The 15,291-nt window shown below is 33.8% G+C and overlaps 1 protein-coding gene across 1 annotated transcript; it reads right to left on the reverse strand.

The window, feature by feature from the left end:
* Window positions 1–9,132: 9,132 nt before the first annotated feature.
* On the reverse strand, window positions 9,133–11,760 carry LOC142643416 (L-type lectin-domain containing receptor kinase IX.1-like). Its single transcript, XM_075818031.1, has one exon. The coding sequence runs from the start codon at window positions 11,464–11,466 to the stop codon at window positions 9,442–9,444; it is 2,025 nt and encodes a 674-aa protein (XP_075674146.1). The 5' UTR covers window positions 11,467–11,760; the 3' UTR covers window positions 9,133–9,441.
* Window positions 11,761–15,291: the final 3,531 nt, after the last annotated feature.

Consider the following 15,291-nt stretch of genomic DNA (forward strand, 5'->3'; position numbering starts at 1 on the left):
CTCTCTTCGTACTCATCTCTATCGTCAAGATCTTCCCCAACACAGTTTTCGTCTTCATCTTCAACTACTGGAAGTGTAGAGGATTCACCTCGATGTGTACAAAATTGATCTTCATATCTATTGCCAGGTTCGCTCTCAAATGTTCTTGGTGTCTCTTGAAAAGGGGGTATATAGCCTCCCAACGTGGTGCATTGATCATCTAGGACTGCAAACTGTAGAGATGTAGTTGTTTGTACAATATCCTTTGCGCCGACTTCTGCACGCGGCTCCAAAGTGACGTACAACTCAAAATTTGCTACTTGTTCCCATTGACGCATCTTGTGAAACATGAACTTCACATGTTTGTCTTCTGTTATCACCATATATTTGTAATTAATGCATTGATTGAGGGCTTCATGTGGAGAACGAAAAGTAATATGTATGCCATGCAAAGCAGGGTTCAGTTGCAGCTCTTCCATAATTTTTATCTTCAAATCACTCAAAGTCTTTAACTTATGGCGTATCATCATATAACAGCACTGGATACCCGGACCTTGAAATGGAAATTCATCATAAGGGTTGGCATTGCTAAGGGATCCACCGTAGTATATATTTATATAGATCATTATCAACCTATAGATCATCAAGTGCAATTGTGTTAGGGACAAATTTATAACTCTCAATCAACATCAATCACAAAACTTTTGATATGACATGCCAACAATGCTAACCTCAACCAAATTTGCATATACTCACATCCAAATCATTCTAGAGGCATGACTTTCAAAACCCATTAAAATAAGATATGATGAACAAAAATATTATAGCAACTAGTTACCCATTGAAATCTTTGTTACAAATCTGAAACAACTATATCTTGAAATAATTTATGCTAAAAAGACTGTAATGGGTGTCTTAGGTATCAAACTCATAATCCATTTCATACCAATGACAAAAACCTAAAAGTACTAAATATTCCTAACAATTGATCACAATATTTAGTACTAAATATTCCCAATATTAATTTTTTTTTAAAACCTAGCATATTATTAATCACAATATTTACACTAAAAAAAATATATTCTCAATATGTTGTAATAACATAATTAATCACAATATTTGGTACTAAATATTTCCCCAATACTAAATATTCCCAATAATTAATCACAATATTAATTTTTTTTTAAAAACCTAGAAAATAATTTAATCACAATATTTACACTAACAAAAAATAAACAAATATTCCCAATATGTTGTAATAACATAATTAATCACAATATTTGGTACTAAAAGTTCCCAATAATTAATCACAATATTAATTTTTTTTTTTAAAACTTAGCAAATAATTTAATCACAATATTTACACTAACAAAAAAAGAACAATATTTCCAAATATGTTGTAATAACATTAATCACAATATTTAGTACTAAGTATTCCCAATAATTAATCATAATAATAATTAAAAAAAAAACTAACAAATAATCACAATATACTAACAAATAAACTACCCACAATATACTAACAAATAAATTAATCACAATATTTACACTAACAAACAAAAAAACAAAAATTTTCAAACTAAAAAACAAAAATTTTCCTAATATGTTCTAATTGTTTCTTAAAAAAATAACCTAGCAAATAACCACTATATTAACTAACAAAAAATATTATCAATATTGTAAAAACATTACCTGAGAGTTTATGAAAGTTGAGTGTGATTGTTGTGTGAGTGATGAGAGGAAAGTTGTGTGAGTGATGAAAGGCAAGCTATGAGAGTAGAAGAGAGGTGTGAGAGCAGAAGAGAGGGTGTGAGCCGAGTAAGGGGGAAAAAGGTCCCAGTTGGGACCCACATGACACGTGGACGGGCTGGGGACCATTCACAGAAATCGAGTTCAGTAGACTCGATTTTTAAAAGCATATAAATCGAGTCTACTTTACTCGAGTTATGTCCACGTGCCCGAAAAGCGGTGGGGACCAAAAATCGAGTCTACTGGACTCGATTTCTTTTAAAGTGCGGACGTGACCTGAGTGTGAATTGTGGTATACTTGGAAATTAAAAATCGAGTCCAAAGGACTCGATTTTTCGAACCAAAAAATGAGTTCAATGAACTCGATTTTTGTGCCTACGTGGACTCCTTGTCTAGGTCAGCCGGTGCTACGATAGGGAAATCGAGTACAAGGCACTTGATTTATAAGCCCAAAATCAAGTCCAATGGACTCGATTTGTTAGAAACCAAATTTGTTTCAAACCTTTGCTTACTAATGATATAGTTTGGATTCTTTAGTTATTTATGAAAAAACTCCTGAACTATACAATATACATCCTTTACAGCTCTATTTAGCCAAAGTTCGATGCAACAATGGTGGCACCATTATTAGTTGCAACTATGACCCCCCAGGCAACTATGTCAATCAGTGTCCCTATATCTTAAAGATTCTATTTGTAATGTATGTCCTATATGTTTACCAAAAAAAAATTGTATGTCCAATATGATAACGATAAATTGTCCTTTTTTCTGTTTTTTAATTAATGGGGATGATATATAATGATAAATTGATAGACCGTGGTACCACGAATTTTTTTTACCCTTAAATGTAGATTTGGTTCTTAATCTTTGAACCTCATATAACATCGTTTCATACATTTATAATTATCTTTTTAATTTAGTCACTATATTTTAGTAACATCACAAACATAAAGGATTTAAGATCATCACATTAACCATAATTTTATAGATCGTGTATATAGGAGTATATATGCTATTATCTAATCTAATCTAATCTAATACTATATATAAAAGCAGAAACTTTTTCCTGCAATTAAGGAGGTGCTGCCACGTAAAAAAAAATGCCCACTTTAAATTATGTCCTGTTTAAGTTAAAAAGCGATACATTATATTGTTTCCCAGCATTAACACCGTTAGACAGTCTTTGTCTGTATATATTAAGGGTCTGTTCGATTGGAGGAGTGGAAAAGTAGAAGGATGGAAAATTGTGGGAGGATGGAAAATATTTTAGTTTTCCCTCTTATGTGTTCGGTTGGAGGGGTGGAAAAGTGGGAAGGTGGAAAATTCTTTTGTTCGGTTGGAGAGAAAAGTGGGAGGATGGAAAATCTAATTTATATAAATTGACTATTATACCTTTGTTATATAATATGTAAGAAATAGATTTATTTGTACTCATTACATAATATAAAATTTATCACATTATATATATAAATTTATATTATTATTTTTATTATTATAATGTAAAAATTAGATTAAGTTACATTATAAAAAATAAAAAAAAGAGAGAACGTTCGTCGAAAAAAAAAAAAGTCCGAACGTTTTAAAAAAAGAAGAAGAAGAAGAAGAAGAAGAATGGTTGGGGGGAGAGGCATTTTTGTAAAATAAAATGGTCAAGACTGGTCCCCATCAGAGGACCAGTTTTCTCCCACAGTTTTCCTCCCAATTTGGGAAGAAAATATTTGTGAGCCCGGGAGGAAAATTTTCCTCCCGATTTTTCATCCTTCCTTTATTTTCTATCCAAACGAACAAAAAAAAATGCCTATTTCTCTCTCTTTGTTTTTCATCTTCCCTATTTTCTCTCCAAATGGAGTATGCCTAAAAGAAAACGGTTAAAGTAAAAAAAAAAAAGGCTTGCAACTAGAAAAACCTAGCGATGCAGAGAAAGGGAAGGAGGAAAAAAAACGCTTGCAATGCAAAGGAGACAGAGTTCGTACGGCCAGTCATCACGATCCCTTGCCAGACTTAGACCATCAGATCACCGGAATCGACATCGACAAAGGTACATTTGTTTCTCAATTTTGTAGGTTTGGGTATAAAACGTTACTTTTAATTGAGTTTTTTTGTTGGGTAGGATTAGATTTGGGTTTTTGGATTCTTTATCGAAATGTTTGTTTTCTCAATTTTAGATATTTGCTTTTGTTTTGTTTTGTTTTTGTTAGTTTTATTAGATTACAGAAATCACTAAAAATGTTGACTTTAGTTTAGGTACTTCTATTAAAATCTTAAGGAAATCGTTGGTATTAAATAAGTATAGGATAGAATCTTGCAGGGATATTTATTTTATGTTTTTTTGCCGTATGAAAAACTTGATTTTATTATGAAAAAAAAAAAAAAAACCAGACTCAATTTCGCCTCTCCATCCTCCCCCTTCTTCTTTTAGGCAAAATCAAAAACAAAAGGAAGGCGGGATGGTTATCTCAATCTATGCCAATCTGACTGCTCCTCTCTCAGGTTCTTACATTTTCCACCGTTTCTTATTTTACTAATAATTTCCACTTCTTTACTTTACTCTTTCATATTTCAGGAAGCATATACATGAGCCAATCTGTGGTAAATAAAATCTATTTTTTATTTTTCCTTCAAATTCTGAGTTTAACTAAATTCTAATTGATTTTTTATTTTGGGCAGAGAGTTGTTCCTATGGATATTAACGGTAGGGAAAAAGCGTTCCCCTGGAGTACAATTGATAGTCAATGAGTACATTCAAAAACTCAACTGCTATTGCACTGTTGATGATGTTCAACTACGATCCAATCCAGGAAATGCAAGTTATATACATATATGTCCACTTTTATCTAATCTTGGCCTTCTTTAAGTTTTATCTTTGAAATGAATTTTTGTTTCATATTAATAATCAAATTCTACATTGATTTGTTCATTTATGTGTTGGTATTTTTATGTTATATGCAAAGCAAAAACTGATAATTCGATGTAATTATGGACACACTGAGTGCACATAAATCGTTTGTTCTTACTAAAACAACAACATCAACCAAGCATTAGTCCCAAAATTTTGGGGTTGACTATAGACTAAGAAATATGGACATGGATCACACAGTGATATGTCGATTCTTTAAAAAAATTAAGACATGGGGGGATACAGTGATTAAATCAATTAATATATTTAGATGTATTTTATTTTTATTTTAAGTATAGGGATTTTGGAGTGTTCATGCTTTTGAAGCTATAGATCTTTAGAGGGTCGGCTATGTACTTTTCTACCATGCTAAATTGTTTGTCTTATTTTTTTTTTTCTACTTTTGAATTGATGCCATGTGTTATAGTGATGCGAGGGCTCAAGTTGATGATGAAGATACAACAATGATGAACATTATCAGGTCTGATGATTGGGTCACCATTAAAATCATAAACTAGACAACGATGGTGAATCCCTTATGCACATCTCTCATTGTTTAGGTTTTACTTATTCACTTTCAATTTTAAATAAATTTTTAGTTAAAACTTCAAAGAAACATTCAATGCTTTTTGCAATAGGAATCAACTATGCTGATATGATGAATTAGCTTTGGCGTTATTGGCTCCATCTGACGAATCAGTACCTAGCAGCTCTAGAAAGAAGAAGTCCAAGTGGTCACTGCCATGTTCATGCAATACAAAAAACACCATTGTTTCTGCCAGAAAGGGTATGATCAATTTGAAAATTTTACATGCTTTTAATACTGTTGGAATTGTGGGCAGTGTTTCAGGCTTGAAATATGTTTATGAGAAATTCTATTTACATCATGTATAGAAAGTAATTTGTACAAGGAAAAGTTATAAAGTAAATGTATAATATATTCCTAAGGTAATTGCAAAGAACAAAGTCAAACATTGGGCGTGATATTAGGGGGCAATCTTTCATGCTTTATCTGTGGTAAATTAGCTCCTTGATTTAAGCATTGAGGCTGAGAATTTGGCTTCTGTTTGTTGCCATATTGGAACTGAGGCATGGGCTGCAAGTGTGCTTCATTACTTAATATACATCTTTCTTCTTCTAATTTATATTTGATATTTAAATTGCCAATTATGTTGCTCCTCAAATGTTTTTGAAGTGACGTGGTTATACACTTTTTTTAGATCTTTTATAGGATTAAATTAATTTTGATCTTATTGATGCCTTTTAGACTTCACTGTGAAGCTTAGAAAAATTAATGGGTTTGAGACTTTCTGTCAAATTTCTATACTCTCACTGTGACTTGTAATGTGTGAAGATCATTAGTAGGACATAATAACTTACACAAAAAAAACCAACAAGAGAGAAGACCAATTATACCAAAAAAATTAACAATTTAAACTAACTTCCTCCCTTCCCTGCCTATTTTTTATGTGAATATTTATCTTTCAAGTGGTTTGTTCTTTAAAATGGAATTAAAAATTCAATGATTGAAGTGTGTGTAAGGGCCACTCTCACTTGATTATTTAGCAAAAAAGAAAGTGGGTCTTACTTAACTTTATTCAATGTGAGTTTAATCTTTGTGCAATTAGGGTCAAGGACTTATCATCTGTGCAAAATGAACAATGTTGTATGTCGAATAGTTGAGATGAAAAATATAGCATTTTTATTTTTATTCAATATTGTCTAATAGTTGCTTCTTATTTTCTCCGGCAATAGATTTAAACAATAATTCAATAAGTGGGGGCACAGCTAACTAAATAGAAACTAAGAGATTTTATTAATCATTCAATTTCTTATTGGGGTGTACCCCTCTGTTGCTGCCTTTGGAAGGAGAAGCAAACATTTTTTTTTATTGATCATATTTTATTTGAGAAGATGTCTAATAGAATGTTGTCTTTATGTAGTGCTTTTGGAAGGAGAGAAATGCTAAGAAACAGAGTCTGCAACAACATTGAAACAGATGAAAAATTTTCCTATTCTCAAGCAAATCATGGTACTCATGGAAGCTTCAAAGTCTAAGAAAGGGAAATGGATTAGTGTTTCATTTCAATGTAAGAATTTGAAGAAGTTCCAATATGTTCATGGGCTGTCAAAGTTGAAAAGTGCATAGGAAGACTACTGCTATATTGTTATCTTTGAGGGTTCTCCCTATCAAAGTCATGAGAGAATTTGTAGAACAAGCTTCTTTATTTTTTATTCTATATATATATTTTTTTTGGACTTAGGTTTCATGTAAGGTATTATTGTTTTGTCTAATAGATGTTTGTTGTACTCTCCTTGGCATATTATTAAATTGGTACAAATTGTTGAAACATAAACTATATAGTACCTATAATACTTTTCAAAGTTGCTATGTCAAGGCCTTAGGCCTTCACTTGGTATCAATTTGGTGGGCAGCAGGTGTTTGTTGAAAGTTGTGAGTATTGGCACTTGGCAGCTAATTGGTTTGTAAATGTTGTAAGTGGAACCTAAGTTTAATCAAGCACCGTGGTCTTCTCTTTTGGTTCTTTGGGCATCTCTTCAAGTCTTAATCCTTTGTTGTCACGCTCTTGCACTTATGTTCTTAAGAGTTGGTTTGTCTCTGCCTCTCTTTCTATATTGCATTCTGTAGGAATGTTGTTTCATTCCTGATTTCTCCGTCTCCATCTAAATGATTTTTAGTTTAGATATTTGGCTCAAATGGTTATGATTGGTAGGAATAATTGTATTTGGTGAGTGATTAGTTTCTCAGATCTTATTGTCAAATTAGATGCATTTATAGTTTATGGTGATGACCTTAGTATTTCATTTTGAGTTTTGATTCCAGGAGTCATGTGGATCAAACAAAGTACTTGAAGTAGTTGAGGTTCGAAGGATATACATGATTCTAAAGAGAATTTACCATCTATCAATTTCAATGTCAAGATTCTAAACTGCAAGTATAGGTGCACAATCCAAACTCCGTATGAGTAACAATGATTGTAGTTTGTGAACCAAATATGTTGTGAGAGATTGTAATGGAACTTGAAATTTCACTTTTAACTTTTAATTAAAATTGCATTTTTTCCATTTTATTGGTTTTTTTTTACTTTATTTTTATACTCAATCCATCTTTATTTAATCATCCTATTGTTTGAGACTTCCTGTTATTAGAAAGCACACAAATTTGAAATTCATACTTAAATTTAAGACCCTTGATAGGAAAAAATTATATTGGTTTAATGAATCATTAGCTTTTAGCTTTATCATTTGAGTTCTTAAAAGAGAAATAGTATTTTTCACAGTAGTAAATAGTTTTTTTTTTCCCGCGCATTGCGCGGGTCTACGTTTAGTTATTATTATTTTTGAGGAACGTTACTTAATATTTGAACTTATAAACACATATCCCATCTCATTGTTGGGAAAATTCTATATAAATGAAAATATATGTTAGTAACATAGTAGAAACAAATCACAAAAAAACACAAAACTTTACAAGTAAAATCTTTTCAAAGCCATGAGACAATCTCTTAATAATTTCACTATTTTCAAATCAATTGAAATAAATTTTTTGTATATAGTTTAGGGCAAAAGAAAAATCTCATTATTTTTTTTTTCTTACACCTACTATTTTTCTTTCACAAACCGCAACCCTTTGCAGTTTGCACTTTTCCCCCTATTTTCTTCTAAACGCACAACTCTCTCTCTCTCTCTCTCTCTCTCTCATGTTGTTCTCATATTACCAAATGGCCGAATGGCCACAATTAATACCTTCAACCCTTTTACCTCTTCTGCGTGTGAGAGACACTCAAACTCTGCCCAATAAATGGCAAGAAGACTTTGTGTCTTGCCTTAATGAGACAACTCTCTCTCTCTCTCTCTCTCTCTCTCTCTCTCAAGCTGTTCTCATATTACCAAATGGCCGAATGACCACAATTAATATCTTCAACCCTTTGACCTCACCTGCGTGTGAGACACACTCAAAAGTCTTTGCCCAAGGAAATGGTAAGAAGAGTTTGAGTCTTGCCTTAATGAGGTGTCTAATTGAGTGTGATGAGCTGGACAACAATGATGCCATTCACTGCACCCAACACTCACTCCACCAATCAAAATCTGGGTAAAAAGAACGTAATAATACTTGTCAATAATGAATAGTAAATCTACAAAGAATTAGATAGTGAATATATTTAGGGTTGTAACAAATTGGTCACGTGACATAAGTGTGACTTCCCTAAAGTAAACTGTGAACAACTAAACGACATGTAGTAAGAGACACATTTTATTTCTTAGTTCCAAAGCTGTAGTTGTTTACGCAAAAACTCTAGGCAGACTTCAGTAAAGGTTCAGGCTCTTCTCCCTCCTCTTTGATAGCTTAAATGCATTATGTTCCAAGAATTAATTTACCTAGCATCAACAAAGTGCGAGTATAGAATTTATTAAGTAGATGCATAAGCTTTAGAATATGCTGTGAACTGTGAGGAATCAGTGTTGCTACCAGGGCTTATGAGAGATTTGCTAAGAATGAAATTCTCATTAACTTGCTTAATGATACATGGGATTGATCCTTATATAAAATCAGAGGCTAAGTAACTAACTTAACAACTATAATAGCTTCTTAACAGAAAAACTAAAAGCTCACACGTGCACAATCACGTGCATCACTAAACTATTTACAAGACTAACTAAACTACACACAATTTAAGCTAATACAGTACATAGACTAAAACCACAAGTAGCTTAGCCATGTACATCTTCACTGATCTGCTCTGCCTCTTCTTTCCCTGAGTCTTGATGCTTTGACCTATGATAGGGCTAGATGACTAAGCGTCGTGGTTTCCTGATTTACTAGTTGAAGATGTTGAAGCATCGTGGTTTCCTAATAGACTAGCTGAAGATGTTGATACTATAATTGGAGGGGTAAGAATGGGTAATGTAACTTCAAAATCAAGGACATGAATGGCTTTTCTTATTGATGGTCTGGCATTGTAATCTGGATGAGCACACCAAAGTCCAACAGCCATCAACCGTTCCATTTGCGGCTCATCAAAATCTCCACCCAATCTAGGGTCAGCTGCCTTAAGAAGATTCCTTGCTCCATAAAGCTCCCAAACCCAGTCTAACATAATAATTTCATCTTGTTTTGCATAAGGTTCAGCTGGTTTTCTTCCACAAGCTATCTCCAATAATACAATCCCGAAACTATATACATCTGTCTCCTTGCTGGCCCTGCCCGAGAAAACATATTCAGGGGCCATATAGCCCATGGTCCCTGCCAAAGCTGTGGTTTGTGATCCTTTTACATGGTCCACGAGTCTAGCTAAGCCAAAATCCCCAAGCTTTGCATTTAAATTTGAATCCAACAAGATGTTGCTTGACTTTATGTCTCTATGCAACACGCATTGTTCCCATTCTTCATGCAAGTATTGCAGTGCTGATGCTAGGCCTCGGGCAATATTGTACCTCTCCACCCATGTTAACAAGCTTTTACCTTTGAAAAGATGCAAATCTAAGCTGCCATTTGACATGAACTCATAAATTAGAAGAAGATCATTTTTCTCGTGGCACCAACCAATTAATTGCACCAAATTTCTATGCCTAAGTCGACCAATAATCCTCACCTCAGATATATACTCCTTTATCCCTTGTTCAAATCCCCTTGAAACTCTCTTAATAGCAACATAGGAATTTATGACCCTCAAATATCCTTTATAAACCCTACCAAACCCTCCTTGTCCAAGCTTATTTTCCTCTGCAAAGTTGCTCGTTGCAGAAACTATTTCGTCATAAGAAAACTTCTTTGGTCCAATACCTTGTTCGAATTCATCATCCATTGAAAGATTAAAGCCTAGCTCCTCTTCTTTTTCTCCTTTCCCTTCACGACACTTTTTCCTATACACAAAGCAAACCAACACCAAACCAATAATTAAAATGCATACACCTAAACTCAGGCCCACCACCAATTTTGTCTTTGGCTCATCTTTATTCTTCTCCACAGAAGGTGGTGGCGATTGCTGAATCCTAGGAGGTGGTGGCGATTGCTGAATCGTAGAAGGTGCTGTCGATTCAAAAGACCAAGTGGAAAGAATATGCAACTCAGAAATCAATCCTGTCGAAGCTGAGAACCCAAAATCAACCGATTCTGGTAAATGATCTGTCAAATTAATTACAAAAGAAAGGTGCTGTTGAATAGAGGTGTTATCATAATTGAAACCAGTGAAGGTAACGCTTAAATTTTGCGTACTAGAATCGTAATTGATACTTGCACTATATGTTCTATTCTCCTTAATAGTACAATACCATGGTGTAGAGATCTGAGACTTCATGTTGTTGATATTGATACCAACGTGTTCACGAACTGAATTCAGTGAATCATATTCTGTATTTCGAAATGTATCAAACTCCACTGCAACAAATTTATTTGCAGCCAGGAAAGTGGAATCTCTCAGTTGACCGCGGCTCAGAAGGCCGAGGCCGGAGCCATCTGTTGGGCTAGGAATAGGGTAATTTGGGGTTGAGAGGAAGAACGTGATCCCATCTGAATAGCTGTCTTTACCTTGAGAATCGATGATGAAGGAGAAGTTGGAAGTGAAGCTGGCCACTTTTTCTGATTTCTCGTCCCAAAGATGCATCTGCTCTGAATATGTGGCTCGACCCCAGTTGTCCACTTCATCTGGCGTGAGTTGGATCACTGAACCTGATATCGAAGCGTTTCCTGTTCGGATTATAGGTTTGTTGTTGAAATCGGTATAGTTGAAGAATATCTGAGTTGCACAAGGGTTTATGAGCAAGAGGAAAATGCTTATTAACAAGTAGATGATACGGAGCTTCGGTGCCTGGAAAACCATGGCTAGAGAAAGTGGGTTTGGGGCTTAGAGGTTTGCCAATTGTTATCAAATATGAAAAGAATTGGACGGCTATGTTGAAATGGCTTGAATTTAACTTCCGTGTATTAATATTACAAGTAAGTATTAAATTATGAATTGTCAAAAAAAATGACTAGGAACAACACCAACTCTCTGTGTATTCATACATAGCCGAATTGCTTTGTTAACAAAGTCAAAGATGTGCAATTCACCATTTAAGCTTGCGTAAAGAATTACTACACTCATGCGTTAAATGATGTAGGATTGCTTGGCCACTATTGTTGACTTGCTTCCACAATAGAAGACTCTCATGTGTTGAAACTATTTGTATTTCGGATGAAGGTTGGCTATAAATTGAGGTGGAGCAAATGAGAACATTAGTGGTGTGAGCAAGAGATACTTCAAGCGTGAAACAGAGAGATAACAAAGGAAGTGTTAGTGTCTTGTAATTTGTCTAAATACAGTAGGGTGTTTTCTATTTATTTGTGAGAGAACTATGGGTGTATTTGGGGTTTGAGTTGTGTGAAAGTGTCTTCAAACTGTTATTGTAATCTCCACAGTTATTGTGAAATTTATTCTGTTGCCTCCCGTGGATGTAGGCATATTGCCGAACCACGTAAATTCCTTGTGTCATATTTTCTTCTCTCTTATTTAAACCTTGTGTTAAAGTCAGATTATTTCACCCAATTTTCACAACAAGCTACGACATCAACCTGATATACCATCCTTCTTCAAAATTATTGACTCAACTACAAGTCAATATATTATTATTATTATTATTATCATTTTTTGATACAAAGTCTATATATTATACTGCTTATTTTATTTCTATTTCTATTTCTATTTTTTTAAAGTCTATTTCTATTTATATTAAAAGAGTAACCTTAAAACATATATTAATTATTTATTTTATGAATATTTTATGAAAAGATCGAAGAGGTCGTATAAATACTATCTTGGGTGGTTTAAAAATTTTGGCGAGTCCATTTATACGCACTATTTGATGCTTTTGCTAAACAACTCGGCCAAAATTTTTAAATAACTATAAAATCCAAACAATATTATTAGTTAGCCAACGTTTGAAACTAATTTGGTTTCTAACAAATCGAGTTCAATGGACTCGATTTTGGGCTTATAAATCGAGTAAATTGTACTCAATTTCCCCATCGTGGCATCATCTGAGGTGGACAATAAGTCCACGTAGATATAAAACTCGAGTGCATTGGAGTCGTTTTAAGAACTCAAGTCTCTTGGACTCGATTTCTGTTCAACCGTCCACGTGTCCCAAACACTCAAACTCCTAGATCACTCTCACCAAATCACTCTCAACAAAACACTCTCAAACACCTCACACACTCAGTCTCTCGCTCTCACTCTCAAAACCACAGATCACACTCATCTCTCACTCTTAAAATCACAAAAATTCAAACACTCACTCAATCTCACACCGTCTCTCTCACAGTCTCTCACTCTCAAACATCCAGACACTCGAACCCACTCAAGCACATGACTCTCTCTCTCTCTCTCTCTCTCTCTCTCTCTCTCATTCTCCTCTCAACTCATCAGCAGCTCGGCCTCATCGATGACTCATTCTGTCGTCGATGGCTCCTCTCCTCGTCGGACTTTGACCATCTTTCTGACCCACCATCTCTGCGATCCCAGCATCTTTTCAAGCCTTGTTGGGTCATTCACGGTCTCTCTCTCACTCTCAAGTAATTGATTCTATCTAAGTTCCTTGCTTCTTCTTTTTTCTATTTTTTGTTTTTTTTTTTTTTGTTTAAAGGGTTTTGTACATATAGCTTCCTTTTAAAGTTTGTCACAAGTTCCTTGGGTAATTACCATTACCGTCTCCAGTTGGTCAAGAAAAGGTTCAAATAAGCTTTCAAACACATATCGCAATTTTGGTTTCCATTCATTACCACCAAACACTGTTTCTCAAGGTATCTCTCTCTCTCTCTCTCTCTCTCTCTCTCTAACACTTTGCTTGCATTTGTCTCTTAATTCTTACATCTGCCTTTGCTACTGATCGCTTCTTAATACTATCATTTACCAATCTTAGATCTTTGATCAAAGGTTTAAACTTTTTTTTTCTGATCCCATGGTATGAATATTTAGTTATTGAATCTAAAGATGAATTAATGGTTATATTCATGTTTACTAGACACTTTAGGAAATGGGTTTTGGAGAAAAATTCAGCCTTTAACATTCTTTAGTGAGAAAAAAACTTAGTGGGTAGTTTGTCCCTTTGTCCTATATTTAGTGTGAGGTGACAAGAGGATCATCAGCCATATGTTATTTATCCCTTTGTCCTATATTTCTGGGAATGATAATATAAAGTTTTTGTCCTACAATGGAGAAGAAGTAGTGTGAATGGTCGGCCATGGAATATTCTGGCATTGGGAAAGTAGAGAGGAAAAACAAAAAAGGATACATTATAATTTTGTGTTTGTCTTTTTCATTATGGGAGGAACACAAAGAATCTTCCTTGCTTATTCCTGTGAAGTTGTATCTTATGTATGAAAAAGAGGATTGTATAATTCAAGGTATATTTTCACTTCTATATAGATACGAAACTAGTAGTACTGATTTGAAGGACCACAGTAAAGTCACTAAAGTGTTGAGATGAAAGTTAAGCTTGAATGATTTCCTTTTCTTTTAGCATATATACTAGAGTTCATGACTATGTAAACACTTTATGATTATATGACAGGCCTTACTATTTTTTCTTTATAATGATCTGTGCATTCAAATGCTATAAAGTTTGAAATCAGTTTGAAAATATGATATTTATATCTATATAGGCCCTCCTAAGTCTTAGCCCTCCTTTATCCAAAAATATATACCCTACTAAGCTTCTGAGAGAGGGATTCCATATAGGATTTAATCATATTTTGAAAGGTCTGAGTGAAGGAAGGTTGCCTTGTAGACTAGTAGTGGGGTTCAAGTCCTTAAGGTAATCTTAGCATTGGATCAATAGCCCAACTGGACCTATGTCAGCGGTTTAAAGACCTATAGCGGTGTTATTGAAGCACTGATATAGGTCAGTGTTTTTTTTTAGTGCAACAATGCCAAATTTGTATTAAAGAATATATATAATCCACCACTCTAGTATATTGTAAATCCAAGGCTTAATAGAGCAATACTAGCTTAAAATCATACTTTAGAAGTTAGACTTTTTGTTTAAATTTTTTCTTTTTGGAAACCCTGATGTCAATGTAGGGCTCCATAGAATCTCTCACTCTCTCTCCAACACGCGCTAAAAGTTAGGACATTTTCTAAACAAACAAAGCAGAATATTATCTTTCACATGCCCTCTTACACAATTTAACAAGACTAAAAAAAATCTAGAAAATTAGTATAATATTATAGTGTTATTCCATTACCTATGACAACTGATATTTGCAGTGCCCACATTAGATGTTACATCATGTTTAATTTTGTTTCCAGCAGAAAACAGAAAAAGAGGAAATTTTTATTTGTCAGAAGGTCAAGAATTTGGATTCATCTATTATTAAATACACTTTCATCATGGCAACTGACCTACTTTTCAAAAATAAATTAAAGAAAAAAAAAATTAATTACTCACATAATATGGTACAGTATCCACATTTTATAAAAGTTTGTACATAATATGGGATAAATTAATCTAGCTAATCAAATACATTAAGTCTGATCAAGAATCAAAAATCAAAGTACATTGATTTTTGTCATTCTTAGTTCAATTAATTTGATGATTCCTTTTCTAATACTTTAATTCACTATCTTAACCTTTCCCCAACCAAATGGTCTTACCCTGTTGTTTAGAAA

Source organism: Castanea sativa, chromosome 7, assembly GCF_040712315.1.
Source record: "Castanea sativa cultivar Marrone di Chiusa Pesio chromosome 7, ASM4071231v1".
Classification (NCBI taxonomy): Eukaryota; Viridiplantae; Streptophyta; class Magnoliopsida; order Fagales; family Fagaceae; genus Castanea; species Castanea sativa.